General features: G+C 39.0%; 1 protein-coding gene across 3 annotated transcripts in view; it reads right to left on the bottom strand.

Annotated features, from left to right (window-relative positions):
- LOC124612400 (transmembrane and coiled-coil domains protein 2) overlaps positions 1-17,053 on the bottom strand; it is a 188,219-nt gene that overhangs the window by 36,141 nt on the left and 135,025 nt on the right. For all 3 annotated transcript variants that reach the window (XM_047140582.1, XM_047140583.1, XM_047140581.1), the window contains one exon: positions 2,423-2,742. In XM_047140582.1, coding sequence (XP_046996538.1) covers positions 2,423-2,742 — 320 coding nt within the window. The remainder of the gene's footprint in view (positions 1-2,422; positions 2,743-17,053) is intronic.

Raw genomic sequence — 17,053 nt, 5'->3', positions numbered from 1 at the left:
GAAGGGCCCTTGGTAATATGAAATGAATTTTTAGTTTTCACCTTTGGCATGTAAGGGGTAGATAACCATACCCACTGTCCGAAGTGGTAAGAAGACAATTTTGCCTTCTCATTGTGGGTGTCTTCCTGTCTTTATGCAGCCTTCATCTTTTTGTCCTAAAACCAGATGTGTTTTAACTTTTTAGCAAAATCTCGAATAGAAGATGTATCTCCTCCCACAGTAAGTTGGAATAATCCAAAAGGAGATCACATGTTTTGGCAAAAAACAACCTCGTAGAAGGATAACCCCATGTTTTTGCTGATTTTCAAGTAATATATGGCACGACATAGAAGGGCATTCCAATTATTGCAGCTACTATTTACATCATAACTCAACATTTTCCCCACTGTCCTGTGAACTTTCAGTTCTGCTGTTCACTTGCAGCTGTAGTGCACTAGATTGTAACTTCTTTATGCACAATAATAGGCATAACTGCTTCAATAGCTCATACATAAAGTTAGTGCCTGGGTCCATTACTTTAGTCTCTGGTGTTCCAAATTTCAACAGCTGGTTAACCATAGCCTGCACCAATGTTTCCATATGGGAAATGGAGGCAGGGCGTGGGAGGAGGCGCTGGGGAAGGGTGGTTGACAGCTGGTACGAAGAGGTAGAGGGTACAGAGGATAATGTTGTGGCACCGGTGAGCTACAGGCAGAGGGTGTTGTGTGCAGCACACAATCACGTAGAGGAGTGGATTGTGAAATATTACTGTATCTCATTGCTACCTATCACAACCCCTCATAGAGCATTAAAGACAAACACCAGTCCTAATTGTCCAATTGTAAAGTGACCTGTTTCCAAATTACATACAAAAATAACCACTATTTCAGTATACATGTAATTTGAAAACGATGCTTTGCTGAAACTATATGTGTAAAAGCCACCGTGTGTATTTTGAATGTGCCAAAAGCATTTAACATTGTTCTTATGTGAGAAACACAATACAAATGTGAAATTAATACTGTAACTAATCGAAAGAAACAGTGCACATGGTCAGGATGTACCAATAAACCTATCATTATAAAATTACTACAGCAAATTAAATAGAACATATAAATAAAGCATGTTAATTGAATCTCCGATATATGTTAGCACTAAAATTCAGGCACTAGTTGATTTGTTATAAACAAATTTAGAAATGTAATTGTTACCTGTAACGTAATTAGTCAGAAAATGTTATATTAACTCGTAACTAAGTTGAAAATAGGTTCACCTTGTTCAGCACTGAGATTGTCAATTTTTAGCAATGTGTATCTCATATTCGGTTTAACTTTTAACTGTGATTTTACATAAAATTGTAATTTTCATTGTAGGTAATTGTTAACAAAAGTATAAATAGAGGTCACGCAGGTGCCTTGGGGCACTCGTTTTTTGGCTAGGGTTGCGAGCAAATGTATTGTAGGCTCACTCGTTTGTTGATTGTTGTGAACACTGTGTCGTTTGATGTCAACTTTGGGTACATGTGATGTAACTGGTACAGTTCACCAGGCTCGGACACCAGAGTCCTGGAAATATATTGGTATTAAAACTGCACTGTACTTTGGAATTTATTTGGGAGTCTTCCGCAATCCTTTTCATAGGCTGCACAGCGACGAGACATGAATTCAGGAATTCTACAAAACCCCGAGAACTAAACAACTCTCAATGTTGGTAGAATTGATGTGAAAACAACAGCGCATCGACTGGGCATTTCACACAAAAAAAAAAATTTGCAACGCAGAGGTGGGAAAATACAAACATCTCAATTGGGAGGACAAATGTAGACCAGAGGAAGAGGTGGCCATGGACAGGATGGTGTTAGTACAGGAGAAGTGAAGTTAGGCTTACAGGTCACAATTGGAGGTGGGAGTGGGACAGGGGCTAGTGGAGTTTGAGATCAGATGATACAGGGCCAAAGGATGTGTTGCATGGACAAATCTTATCTACATATGTCAGAGAAGATGGTGCAAGGGGGGGGGGGATCCAGAATCCAGATAGCACAGGTTGTGAAGCAGCCATTTAAACAGAATATGTTGTGCTGAGAAACCTGCACTGTCAATGGTGGTCAACTCTGCTCTTTACCATAGTTTGGTAGTGGCCATCAATTTGGTTGGATAACTGGTTGATGGTCACACACAAACAAAATGCTGGGCAGAAATTACAGCAGAGGTGTTGTATAATATGACTTCTTTCATAAATTTAAGCTACATTTAAATTTGTTTTTTTTTCTGATAAATAATTTATTATTTCATGCGTTTTCCATCACTGCGATGCAACTGAGTTTCTTTTAGTGCTTACAAACAATTATAACAGAAATCCTGAAAGAATAACTACTCTTACAGGAATTCAGTAGCCAAAAAGCAATTTGTGGATAGTGGAGGGAGAAAAAAGATGACAAAAATACCTTCAATGTTTCCAGCTCTTCACGAAGCCGCTCACAGTCTTCACCACGCTCATGTAGCTCTTGTAGGATAGATTCCAGATTAGAATATGAAACCTGCGGAGTGTGGTGCGCTGCAGGTTGATGGGGAGGAGGAGACTGTGGCAACTGGTGACCACCTCCTGCAGGTAAGCTCTCACTGGTCACAGAGCTGCACTCTGAATTTTCATCTGAAGGAAAGCGCAACGATGAGGCATGTGTGGATGTTAAACTGCATCCACCAGGTAGAGTTGCACTTCCATGGTGTGCTTTCTCATCCTCCACTGAGCTCCCGTCACCATTTCCTGTATGCACACAAATATTCAGACTGATACAATGAAATCTTTCTGATCAGTTCAATGTAGTGATTGACATTAAGAAAGTTATTACTTTCATAAATGTAAGACTTGTTTCATATTCAGTCTTGACACGATTACAGCAAGGCATCCTCCATAAATGTAATCATCCTTTCCCACAGAGACTGCACCTGAACATTTACTGAATTGTTTGATTTTATATGTAGCATATTTCAGTGAAATGGGTGTCTAGCAATGGCAGCAACATTGCACCATGTTGTGATTCGAATAAAGAAGCTGTCTGGGTTCTCAGCTGCAATTGAAAATAGATCAGCAAGGGCAGGTATTATTTTTCTTTGCAGAGAGGATACAAATGGAGAAGGAATAAAGATATTTCTAGAATACTGATAACTATAATATGTAGGCAAAACTATTACACACAGTTACCCCCCCACTCTCTCTCTCTCTCTCTCTCTCTCTCTCTCTCTCTCTCTCTCTCTCTCACCTGAGGTATATGTAGAGTTCCCCAGAAATCTCTGACATAATCATTTTAAGAAGCTTGTGACACTGACTACTAACTACAGCTTCAAAATATACGAGAGTGAGTCAAATGAAAACCTTAAATTTGTAATGGAAAATTTAAATTTCGCGCCATTATCCTGTAAGTTGGTGCTACAAACAGCGTGCAGAATGGCCTGTACGTGGCAGCATAGTGCAGATGCACACATACCATCGCAGTATCAGTATAAAGATGGCTGCCCCACTTGCGACTTGCACCAGGGAAGAACAACGTTCTGTTATTCGGTTTTTGTGTAGTGAAGGTGTGAAACCTATTGAAATTCATCGACGAATGAAGGTTCAGTATGGTGATGCATGTTTGTGACAGCAGCAAGTCTAAAATGGAGTAGGAAGTTCGCAAATGGTGTGACTTCAGTGGAAGATGCTCCTCGTCAAGGTCAGGCACAACAAATTGTGACTCCACAGAACATTGCAGCAGTGAAGCCATAGTGAAGGAAAACCGCCAAATGACACTGAATGACATTGCAGCATGTTTACAGATTAGCTGTGGGTCAGCACACCACATTGTGCATGATGTGCTCCAGTTTCACAAGGTGTCTGCAAGATGGGTGTCACAGCAGCTGACTCCTGAAATGAGAGAACGACAAGTTGATGCTTGTGAAGCACTTCTTCAGCACTTGGAATGAGGTGATTGCTTCCTTGCAAGAATTGTTACTGGGGACGAAACCTGGGTTCACTTCCACCAACCAGAAACGAAGAGAGCAAGCAAGGAATGACACAATTCCTCATCACCAAACCCAAAGAAGTTTCAAGCAGAACCATCAGCAGGAAGGTTATGCTGACTCTCTTTTGGGAAGAAAAAGGCAACATTCTGGAGCATTACATGTCTAGAGGGACCACTGTCACCAGTGCATCATCACACACAGATCTCCTAAAAAATCATCTGCGGCCTGCAATCGAATCAAAGCTACATGGATTGCTGTCAGCAGCAGGTGTCCTTTTGCAACATGACAATGCAAGGACACACACTGCCCATACAACAGTTGCAACAATTACAGACCTGCATTTTGCGTGTCTTCCTCATCCACCATACTCACCAGACCTTCCCCAAGTGATTTCCATATGCCTGGACCACTCAAAGATGCAATGGGAGGAAAGAGGTTCCATTCTGATAAAGAGGTACGCCACGCGGTACACGAGTGGTTGCGCGGACTATCAAAAGAATTTTTTTCTAAAGGAATTTATGCTCTTTGTAAGCACTGGAGGACTTGCACACTTTCTGTGCCATTGCCAGTCTACAATTTATATCCTCTCTACTTCAACCATCATCAGTTATTTTGCTGCCCAAATAGCAAAACTCATCTACTGCTTTAAGTGTCTCATTTCCTAATGTAATTCCCTCATCATCACCTGATTTAATTTGACTACATTCTATTACCTTCAATTTGCTTTTGTTGACGTTCATCCTATATCATCCTTTCAAGACAGTACTCATTCCATTCAACTGCTCTTCCAAGTCCTTTGTTGTATCTGACAGAATTACAATGTCATCAGCAAACCTCATAGAGTTTTTATTTCTTTTTCCTGGACTTTAATTCCTACTCCAAATTTCTGTTTCCATTTCTGCTTGCTCGGTATACGGATTGAACAACAACAACAATGATAGGCTACAACACTGTCTCACTTCGTTCTCAACCACTGCTTCCCTTTTGTGCCCCTCTACTCTTTCTAAAACCTTGCCTTCTAGTTTATCTCCCTTGGATAGATCCTCTATATACTCCTTCCACCTTTCAGCTTGCCCTTCTTTTGTTAGTACCAGTTTCCCATCTGAGCTTTTGATATTTATACAGCTGCTTCCCTTTTCTCCAAAGGCCTCTTCGTTTTCCTGTACACGGTATCTACCTTCCCCCTTGTGAAATATGCTTCTAAATCCTTACATTTGTCCTCCACCCAGCCTTGCTTTGCAATTTTGCACTTCCTGTCACTCTCGTCTTTTAAATATTTTTATTCTCTTTCACTTGCTTCATTTGATATAGCTTTATATTTTCTCTTCTCATCAATTAAATTCAATATCTCTTGTGTTATCCAAGGATTTCTACTACGCCTTATATTATTACCTACCTGTTCCTCTGCTGCCTTCACTATTTCATCTATTCAAGCTACCCATTTGTCTTCTGCTGAATTCCTTTCTACTGTTCTAGTCAATAGATCCATAACACTTCCTCCGAAAATCTCAACAACCTCTGGTTATTTCAACTTATCCAGGTCCCACCTCCTTAATTTCCTATCTTTTTCCAATTTCTTCAGTTTCAATCTACAGTCTATAACCAATAAATTGTGGTCAGAGTGCCAATCTGCCATGGAAATGTCAAAATTTAAAATCTGCTTCCTAATACTCTGTCTTACTGTTATATAATCAATCTGAAAGCTTCTGGAGTCTCCAGGCCTCTTCCACATATACAACCTTGTTTACAATTCGGTCTGTGCTAAATTCTACTAGGCCACTTTCTCTTTCATTCCTTTCTCCGAGTACATATTCACCTACTATTTTTCTTTGTCTTCCTTTTCCTAATATTGAGTTCCATTCTCCCATTACAATTAAACTTTCACCTCCTTTAACTACCTGAATAATTTATTTTATCTCATCATACATTTCTTCAATCTCTTCATCATCTGTGGAGCTAGTTAGCCTGTAAACGCGTACTTCTGTGTTAGGTTTCGGCTTCATGTCTACCTTGCCTATGATAATGCACTCACTTTGCTGTTAATAGTAGCTTACCACATTCCTATTTTCTTATTAATTATTAAACCCACCCCTCCATCACCCGTATTTGATTTTGTGGCTATAACCCTGTATTCACCTGTTCCTCCCACCACCAAAATTCACTAGCTCTCACTATATGTGATTTTGAGCTAGCCCTTTCCCTTTCTAAATTTTCTAAACTACCTACCTACCTACCTAATTAAGTGCTCTAACATTCCACTCTCCAATCTGCAGAATGCCAGTTTTGTATCTCCCAATGATGACATAAGATGTATTGTGATCACAATATAAGAAGCATCATAACGGTTTTCAAAAACCTCAAACTTTGCTACAGAAAGGTGTGAAGCATTCCAGTATTAAAACATTTAATTCATTGCTGAATAACATCAGAAGTCTACTTACAAACAGTGCATTACTTATTACTTAAAAATAAAATAAAGATGTATTTACTTGATAAAACTTTTTATGTGCATGTTTTCAATATTTTGTTTTATTTACTGTTTTACAACATGTGCTCATACTTGTAGTATGTCTTCTTTTGTCCCACTTTGCTTCTGTTTTGTTCTGGTTTGATGTTTTTATTTTCCCTACAACTCTTTAAATTAACTGCACTTTCCCTTGTTAAATATTTTATGTAATTTACATTTGTACACTCTTTGACTTATTCCACATCCTTGCTTCAAATGAATATGCATGTCATTAAAATAAATAAATCTTCCCCTTTCTACCACTACTAATATAAACTGTTTCATTCTTATTGCTTTATTACTTCACCCATTTTCTACTGAGGCACTGAGTTCTCTTATGTGTTTTTATTCATGACAGTACAGATTACTTTTCCTGTACAATGTACAAAATGTATGAAAAACAGCTCTATTGTGCCAATGAAATGGTTTTGCATTCTGATGGTGGTATCAGATATTAGAATGCATATCACTGTACTTCTTCCCAGTACCTCATGAAATTATGGAGTACACATGAATATTTGCTGACTGTGAGCTCACATTCTCTGTAAAGTATAATTTTTTTTCTGTCACTGTGATTAATAGCCAAAGAAGGCTTTCTTTTTATTGTAAATAAACACACAAAATTTCCTTTAAATATATTCCTATCTTTGTCTTACATTACAATTTTTGGCTTCTATGACTGCTGATAGTACCATGGAAACTACTCCCTGATGTATCTGCATATGTCCTATCACCCTGTTCCTTCTCCTTGTTACTGTTTCCCACAAATATCATTCCTCCATGACTAAGCAGAGAACCTCTTCATTTCTTATCTGATCAGTCCACTCATTTTTCACCATTCTTCTGTAACACCACACCTTAAATGCTTTCATTCTTTTTCTCTGGTTTTTACACATTCCATTATTCACGATCACATATTTATTCCTCAAATAAAGGCCAATGTTTGATACTTTTAGGCTTCTTTTAGCAAAGAATGTTCTTTGCCTATATTAGTCTGCTTCTAAGATTCTTGCAGTACATCTTGCCTATTATTTTGCTTCTAAGACAACAGGCAAAGAGGTACTTCCGTGCCCCAGTTCCCATGTTAAGTTTATTGCTAATCTCATTTCTGCTGCTCCTCCTTACTTCTGTATTTCTTCAGTTTACTCTCAATCTATAGCATGTGCTCATTATACTGTTCATTCCACTCAACACATCACATCATGTAATTCTTCTCCCATTTCACTGAAGATGGCAATGTCATCAATGAGTCTTATCATTGATATCCTTTCACCCTGAATTTTACTCCCATTCTTGAACATTATATTTGTTTTTATCTTTGCTTCTTTGATGCACATGTTGGACAGACTGCATACCTGCTTTATATTATTTTTAATCCAAGGATTTCTGTTTTGGTCTACTATTCTTATTGTTCTCTCTTGGTTTTTCCACATAGCATATATTATTCATATTTGCTTCCATATTACACCTATTTTTCTGAGGGTTACAAAGATCTTCATTTATACATTATCAAATGTTTTGCTGGTTCCACAAATCTTACGAAAGTATCTAGCCTCTATTATCAAGCACAACATAACAACCACCTTTACCTTTCCTAGACTGAACTGATGGGCACATAACAGTTGATTAATGTTCTTTTCCAATCCTCTGTATTTTATTCTGGCCAGAAACTTTGATGCATGAGCAGTTGTGCTAGCTATGGACATTTCTCAAATTTATCTGTGTTTACTGCCTTTAGGATTGTGTAGATGATACTCTTCCAAAAGTCCAATGACAAGACCCAGTCTAATAGATTCTATACACTAATATGAATAATCATTTGGCTACCACTTTCCCCAATGATTTTAGAAATTCTGAAGCAATGCTGTCTATCCCTTCTGTTTTGTTTAATAGTAAGTTCTACAAAGCTCTGTCAACCTTTATGTCTTTCAAATTGACATTCAATTTTTCTTCCCTCATGTCAATAGGTGATTCCTCTCCCCATCATAGAGGCCTTTAATATACTCTTTTTCACCTCTCCAATCTCTCCATTTAACAGTGGAATTCCATTTGCATTCAGTGTAGCCATTTATGCTTTTAACTTCTCTGAAAGTTATCTGGCCCTTCTTTACGCTAAATTTAACCTTCCGACAACCACTTCCTTTGCAATTTGTTCACATTTTTCTTGAAGCTATTTTCTTTTCCCTTTAGCTTCCCAGTGTTTCCTATTGATTTAATTCCTAAGTGAGTTATATTACTTTATTCCCTTCTTTCCATGAACTTTTTGTATTTCCTTCTTTTGTTGATAAATTAAAGTTTTTATTGTTATCCGAGGTTTCAGTCACCGGTACCTTCCTTATACAGATATTTTACTATCTTGTTTCTATGACTGCCCTTTTAGATACATCAATTTCCTCCCTCAACTGGACAGTATAATGCGGTATTCATTACTGCAATACCTTCAAGCCTCAGAGTAAGGATGGAATGGTGACTTCAGCACACTGAGAGTTCCTTGAGCTTCTACTTCTCAAGTAATTCTTAAGAATCTAATGAGAAATGGCACAGCGGTGCATGTTGTTGTGCTGACAACAAGTGCCAGGGTTGTTATTTGAAGTGAATGCTGATACTACACAAACACATTTGCAGCTCGCTGTGCTCATGACTCGAATGTTTCAGGTTTCATTTGAATAAAGTTGTGGGACAAATAAGTAAGGCTACACAAAAACTAAAGTCGTGGAGCCACTATTATTTTACATAGGATGGAGATAATATTTATGGCAACGTTTGTTCTAAAAAGCTCTGTAACATTTCAAAAACTACAACAGGCATGACCAGACATCTTAAGTTTCACAATTTATCGAGCAAATGAACACCAATGTCCATGGGTAAAGATGCTCATTCTTCTAATAATGTGAGTCAGACAAAATACGCAGGTATGTACGTTATTCATCCAAATCACATAAAAAGGGAACTCCATATGAAAGGTTGGACAGTGCCTGCAGCAACTGCTGAAGTTGGATTTTTAAACCAGACTGATAACAAGCAACTCCAAAATCACAATTTTCGACGCTTCAGTATGGTACAATATGTAATTTTATTGGACTAGTTTTTGAGCAAAATTTATCTCCTTGCTGGAGCAGTGCTCTACATCTTTTGTTTCACTTCAAAGGGGGAACCAAATGACAACAGGAACTAGATATAACACCAGAGGCCATGATAACAGATGATTTTAAACTTCTCTCTGTAATACAGGACATTGGTTTTCAATGTTTTGTTGCACCGCTGGACCCAAAATACTCAATCCCAAAAAATTGTGCTACATGACTTAAGGAAATAGCCATACAGAACAAGAGGCTAGAAACTTGGAAATGAAATATTCTACCTGTGTTTCTTTACTGACCAATATTTGGGTCTCACTGAACTGTGAGGCACATATGGCTGTAACGGGTCATTTCGTTAACAGTGACTGACACCTGAAAGCTTTAGCTCTTGAGACATTCTGTTTCCCAGAAAAACAGACAGTGCTAAATATTAATCAAGCATTAGATAATGTGATTCCAAAATGGTACACCGAAAACAAAGTTGTAAGCATCACAACTGACAATGCCAATAACATGATATTATTAAACACACAGATTATTCACAGTGACAGCATATATATGCAATAGATTTCCTGTTTAGTACACACCGTCAACTTTGCTGTGAAAAGTTCTTTGAACAGCAACAGTGAGCTCCGCATTACGAGGGAAAAGGCCAGTTATTTTAAAACAATTAGCTATGTTCATGAAAAACTTCTTAAGATCAAGGATCTAATGAAAAACCTGTATTCAAATTAATTCAGGAAACAAAACCCAGATGGAACAGTATGTTTCATATGCTACAATGCCTACTGGAGGAAAAGGAATGCATTGCAGCCTGTTTATCATCTGTGTATTCAGGTATTCAGAACCTCACAGCTGATGACTGGTGAATTTTGAATGACTGTGTAAGTGCACTGGAGCCTTTTAACTGAAAACTACACCTCTCTTTTGAAAGCTATTCCAATAATCAGACAGTTAATCCTAACCGTATGCAAAGGAAAGTGGAATACCACGACAGTGCAAGAGTTACAGCAACATCTGCAAAACTCGCTAATAGCTAGGCGAGGATTAATAGGAACAAACAGAGCATATGGATGAATCATGTTTTTGTTTTGTGGGAGATCTGTGTTTTTTATTACAATTCTATCATTTTTGTCTTCCGAGAAATGTATGACTGTTTAAAAAAGAATCATGAAGGTTGTACACTTGATACCAAAGTAGAAACTTCATTATATTCGATTTCATGGGAACAATTGCCCCCACAACTGTGATGCAATCCAGGACAGAAAGAGGATCATCACCGGTTGTAATGTCATCTGTCTTTTTATTGCATTGCAGATCTAGATTTCAACTGACAGTGCCACTATTATCAGTGTGTTATAAGTAATCATGCAGATTGGAATATGTTTCATTATAATTATATTCAATCTAACTCAGGGATGTACAAGCATTAGTCCAACTAATGCTTGGATTAAACTGGGTCTTCCAGCAAACATTTGCATTTAAATCTGTAGAATCATATGTCAGATAATTTGTTTCACGCAACATACATCGATTAAACCGAATGGCACAGTAGCGAAAATGAATATATGCAATGCCATAGGAACTCCTAAGATTACTGGAAAAGCCCTCCCATGAATGAAAACATTTTCTGTGGTTGGAATTATTAACTGTCTGTTCCATAACAAATAAAATACAGCAAGATAAAACCTACAGTTTAGCGAGAAACAATTTTGAACAACCTTTGAGTGCGAGTGGTTCCGTGATTGTGTCAGCTGTTTCCTTTTAGGTGTTGTGGGTAGTAAGAATTTGTGTTGAAAGCCTACCATATAATGTGAAATGGTTGAATAGTAACTGGGAGAATGTATGCGCTTCAACATGTCTTAGATGATAAACTGACGAAAGGTAAAAACTCAAACTTGCAGTACTTGTAAATTTAAATAATACTGAATGGAACACACTCTTTAAAAATGCGAAGGTAGCAGGGATAAAATACGGCATGCAGAAAGGTTACCTACAGCTTCTGCAGAACCCAGGCTACTGTTACAAGAGTCAAAGGACGACAGGCAAGCAGTAGTTGAGTAAGGAGTGATATGCAGTTGTAGCCTATCCTGCATGTTATTCCATCTGAATACTGAGTAAGTAGTAAAAGAAATCAAAGAGAAATTTGTAAAGTGAAGTGAAGAAATAAAAACATTGAGGTTTGCTGAAGACATTCTACTACTGTCCGAAGTGGCAAAGGACTTGGAAGATCAGCTGAATGGAATAGATAATAATTTGAAAAGAGGTTGTAAGGTAAACATCACAAAAAGTAAAACAAGGGTAATGGAATACAGAATAAATAAAGCAGGCAATGCTGAGGTAATTTGATTAAGAAATGAGACCCTAAAAGTAATAAAATGGAGATTGGCAGCATAAGCTTTAAAGATGTCAACATCTAATTTAAATTCAAACAATGGAAAATCCAGGATGAATCCCAGTACTGCCCCATACAGCCTCCCATCACCCATACTCCAGTCTTGTCACAAACATAACCTATCCCATCAAAGGCAAGGCTATCTGTGAAACCAATCATGTGATCTACAAGTTAAGCTTCAACCACTGTGCTGCATTCTACTGTGGGCAGGATAACCAACAAGCTGTCTGTCTGAATGAACGGTCACCGACAAACAGTAGCCAAGAAACAACTAAACCACTCTGTTGCTGAGCATGCCGCCCAACATGACGTCCTTCATTTCAATGACTGCTTCACAGCCAGTGCCATCTGGATCCTTCCCACCAACACCAGCTTTTCTGAATATCGTAAGTGGGAACTTTCCCTGCAATATATCCTATGTTCTCGTAACCCTCCTGGTCTCAACCTTGGTAAATCATTGTCCTTACCCATCTAGCTCCTCTATCATTACACAGCTCTCAATCCATTGATGCACCCAGTCTTTTTACTTCTCTCCTTTTCTGCTCCTACTCTCCATCCACCTAACCTCGTGACTGCACCTAGCTGCCTTGCTTTCCACCTTGTCCCAGCATGCTCCCAGCAGCACTTTACCGTTCCTCATACCTCCCCCTCCCCACCCCAGCCTGCTCGTTACACCCCCCGCCCCCTCTGCCTGGTTGCCTCTCCCACAATAAACTGAGGCTCTTAGTCTGGCTCCAGCTGCCAGAGACGGTGGTCATGTGTGTGAGAGTTGCATTTTGTGTGTGTGTGTGTGTGTGTGTGTGTGTGTGTGTGTGTGTTTATTTCTGACAAACACCTTGTTGGCCAAAAGCTAACTTTAAAGAGTTATGAGGTCTTCGCTGAAGGTATTTGCTGGAGTGCAGCAACGTATGGAAGTGAAATGTGGATGATAAATATTTCAGACAAGAACAGGTTAGAAGCTTTTGAAGTGTAACGATACAGAAGACTGCTGAAGATTACATAAGTAGAATGAATAACTTAATGAACAGTATTTATTTTATTTTATTTTATTTTTGGTTAGTCTTCTGAGTGATTTGATGTGGCCTGCCACAAACTCCTCCCATGTGCCAACCCCTTCACCTCAGAGTGGCACCTGCACTCAATGTCCTCAGGTATTTGTTGGATATTTTTCCAATCTCTCCTTTCCCCTACAGTTTTTACCCTCTACACTTCCTCAGCTACCAAGGAAGTTACTCCTTTTATGTATTGACACATGCCCTACCAACTGGCACATATTCTTGTTAATGTTTCCCCATATTCCTCTCCTCACCAATTCTGTGGAGAACCTCCTCACTTCTTATCAGTCCACCAATTTTCAACATCCTTCTATAGCACCACATCCCAAATACTTTGGTTCTCTTCTCTTCTAGCTAACCCACAGTCCGCGGTTCACTTCCATACAATGATGTGCTCAAAGTTACACTCTAAGAATTTTCTTTCTCAAATTAAAGCTAATGTTTTATACTAGTAGACGTCTTTTGGCCAGGAACACCCTCTTTGTCTGTGCTAATCGGTTTTGATGTAGTCCTTGCTTTGTCTGCCATACATTATTTTGCTTCCAAGGTACCATAATTCCTTCACTTTGTCTACTTCATATTCACAGTTTTGCTGCTACGTTTATCATTAATCTCATCTCTCATATTCCTCATTACGTTGATCTTTCTGTGGTTTACTCTCAATTTACAGTGTGTGGCCATTAGACCATTCACTCCATTCAACAAGCCCTGCAAGTCGTCTTCATTTTCACAAATGATAGCAATGTCATCAGTGATTCTTATCATTGACAGCCTTTCATTCTGAATTTTAATACACTCCTGAAACTTTCTTTTCCTTTCGTCACTGGTTGCTTGAAGTGCAAATGTGTGTGTGTACGTGTGTGTGTGTGTGTGTGTGTGTGTGTGTGTGTGTGTGTGTGTGTGTGTGCACGCACACGCGCGCCTATACAAAGAGACTGGTACACCTGTCCAATATCATGTAGGGTTCCCGCATGCAGAAGTGCCACAACACAATGTGCCATGGACTCGACTAATGTCTGAAGTAGTGCTGGAGGGAATCGACACCATGAATCCACAAGAGTATGAGGGGGTGGAAATCTCTTCTGAACAGCATGTTGCAAGGCATCCCAGATATGCTCAATAATGTTCATGTATGGGGAATTTGGTGACCAGCAGAAGTGTTTAAACTCAGAAGATTAATCCTGGAGCCACTCTGTAGCAATTCTGGACGTGTGTGGTGTCACATTGTCTTGTTAGACTTGCCCAAGTCCATTGGAATGCAAAACGGACATGAATGGATGTCATCTGTCAGAATCGTATCTAGACGTATCAGTGGTCCCGTATCATTTGAACTGCAAACACCCCACACCATTATAGAGTCTCCACCAGCTTTAACAGTCCCCTGCTGACATGCAGGGTCCATGGATTTAGGATGTTGTCTCCATACCCATACACGTCTATCCGCTCGATACAATTTGGAATGAGACTTTTCCAACCCGGCAAACTGTTTCAGTCATCAACAGTCCAATGTCAGTTTTGACAGGTCAAGGTGAGGCGTAAAGCTTTTTGTTGTGCAGTCATCAAGGGTAAATTAGTCAGCTTTCGGCTTCGAAACCTCATATCGACGTCATTGCGTTGAATGGTTGACACGCTGACACTTGTTGATGGCCCAACATTGAAATCTGCAGCAATCTGCAGAAGGGTGGCACTTCTGTCATGTTGAACTATTCTCTTCAGTCTTTGTTGGCCCCATTCTTGCAGGATCTTCTTCCATTCACAGTGATGTTGGAGATATGATGTTTTACTGGATTCCTGATATTCACGGTACACTCGTGAAATGGTCGTACATGAAAATCCCCACTTCATTGCTACCTCGGAGGTGATGTGTCTCATTACTCGTGTGCTGACTGTAACACAACGTTCAAACTCATTTAAATCTTGATAACCTGCCATTGTAAAAGCAGTAACTGATCTATCAACTGCGTTAGACACTTGTCTTATATAGGTGTTGCCAATCGCAGCGCCATGTTCTGCCTGTTTACATATCCCTCTATTTAATACGCATACCTATACCAGTTTCTTTGACGCTTCAGTGTGTTCCAATTGTAGAATTTCATTATGTAGATCCCTTCTCAACATGAAGTCTGCATGACCTGCTCTTCTTTTTCAACAAATCCCTTTTTCATCCACACAGAAGTAATACATACGTTCTGAAAGCCGGACATAGTTTTTCCCTACTACCTATCAACAGTACCTGGAATTTCACATCCTCGAAGTAAGTACTATCAGCCAATCATGTCTCCTAGCTATTAAAAATCATTTTGCATTTTCTTCATAGTCATTCCATCTTTCGCCAAGTCAAGCGATACTTAGCAGTAATTTTTGTCATTATGCATACTGTTTCTCCTGCATGATAATTTTGCGCAGAAATTATTGTTTACTGATAAACTGTGTTCATATATTGTGGGAACATAAATTTGTGAAATATGCATTACTGGCCAATGGAAAATCTGTACTGACTTCATCAATTGTGCTGTTGATGACAGCCAAGTTTGGATGTGTAGTGTAGCATAGCTGAATAACCCGTGTTTGATTCTTGTTTCTTTGTTGAAGAAACTTTGAAAGAAGACTAATTATAGCCTTTCTTAATAAATATTTCAGTTTTGTTATAATAAATGTACTTTTGTACAGATGTCAGTCATATACACGCTACCTATAAAAAATCCTCCAATAATAAGATATGAAAGGACAATTTATTTTCAGATTGGTGGGTGGAAGAGGCAATTCTTTTCAGGTGTACACTTTTTCTTTTATGGTCATCTAGAAAATACAGTCTACAAGGTGATTAAATAACTGTGGAGAGCGCAGGAGTGCCACATGCGACGTGTGTAAAGATATTCATAAACATGACTGTGTAGAGCAGCTTCCTCGCCTGGTTTGCACTTCACACTCTTTGCTTTCATTCATTTCACGTATTACTTAACGCACAATATTTTACCAGTCTGTATACGAAGCAGCATATATAAAATGTGATTACAATAAATTATCTGATTTCATCTAAAATAAAAATGTTTACCTACGAAGTCTAACAACAATGGGGTTGAGTAATGCCATCAGAAAAACAAATATAGGACCGAAATGGATACATACTGATGAAGAATGTAATATGTGGAGTGTTCTAGAGGAGACCTCTGTTCAGCAACTGATGTTGAATACCGATTACTATGATGTGGTGGGGGTGGTGGTGGTTATTATTATTTCACTACCAAACTTTTAGTTTAAAGAGTAAGAATAACAACTCACTAAATAGTTTATGAACTGAGTTATCAAAAAGTGTATAATTGAGACTGACAACTAACATGCGGACAAATCATTTTTCAGAGCTAGAGTGTACACACATACATATAAGCACATACGTACACCTATGTGGCTACATTGTTTGTCCATGCTGGCTGCATTGTGCTAGCACTGCAGCTCGACTGGGTTGTGGCGGTGGAGTAGGTGACATGAAAAAGAAAGTGAGGAGCGGGATGGAAGGTTGGGTAAGGGTGGTTGATTACTGTGAGGGAGACGCAGCATGTGTGCAGGATAGGATGCGGCACACACCAGTGGACTCATTTTACTGCAGGCAGAGAGAGTTGTGAACTGTGCATGGTGACATGGTGGTTGTAGTTTGTGTGAGGGAGTTTGAGAAGGAGGCATTTGGGGGAAGAGAGCGTATGGGTGCAGGATGAACGAAATTAAGGTCAAGGGGCAGGAGTGTAAGCGAGTTTTGGAGTAGGGATCAGCAGATATTGTAGCCAGGAGGATTTCACAGTCATAGGATGTAATGATAGGACCATTCCCATCTACATAATTCAGAGAAGCTGGTGTTGGGTGGAAGGATCCAGATGGCATGGATTGTGAGGCAGCCATTGAAATCTAGCACATTGCAGTCAGCAGCACATTGTGCCATTGAATGGTTACCTCATCTCTCGGCCACAGATTGACAGTAACGATTCATTTGGGAAGGCAGCCAGTTGGTGGTCATGTCCACATAAAATGCTGTGTGGAAAATATAG

This window comes from Schistocerca americana, chromosome 4 (genome assembly GCF_021461395.2).
Source record: "Schistocerca americana isolate TAMUIC-IGC-003095 chromosome 4, iqSchAmer2.1, whole genome shotgun sequence".
Classification (NCBI taxonomy): domain Eukaryota; kingdom Metazoa; phylum Arthropoda; class Insecta; order Orthoptera; family Acrididae; genus Schistocerca; species Schistocerca americana.
Note: the sequence above shows the minus strand (reverse complement) of the source record. Positions and strands in the feature narration are given on the sequence as shown.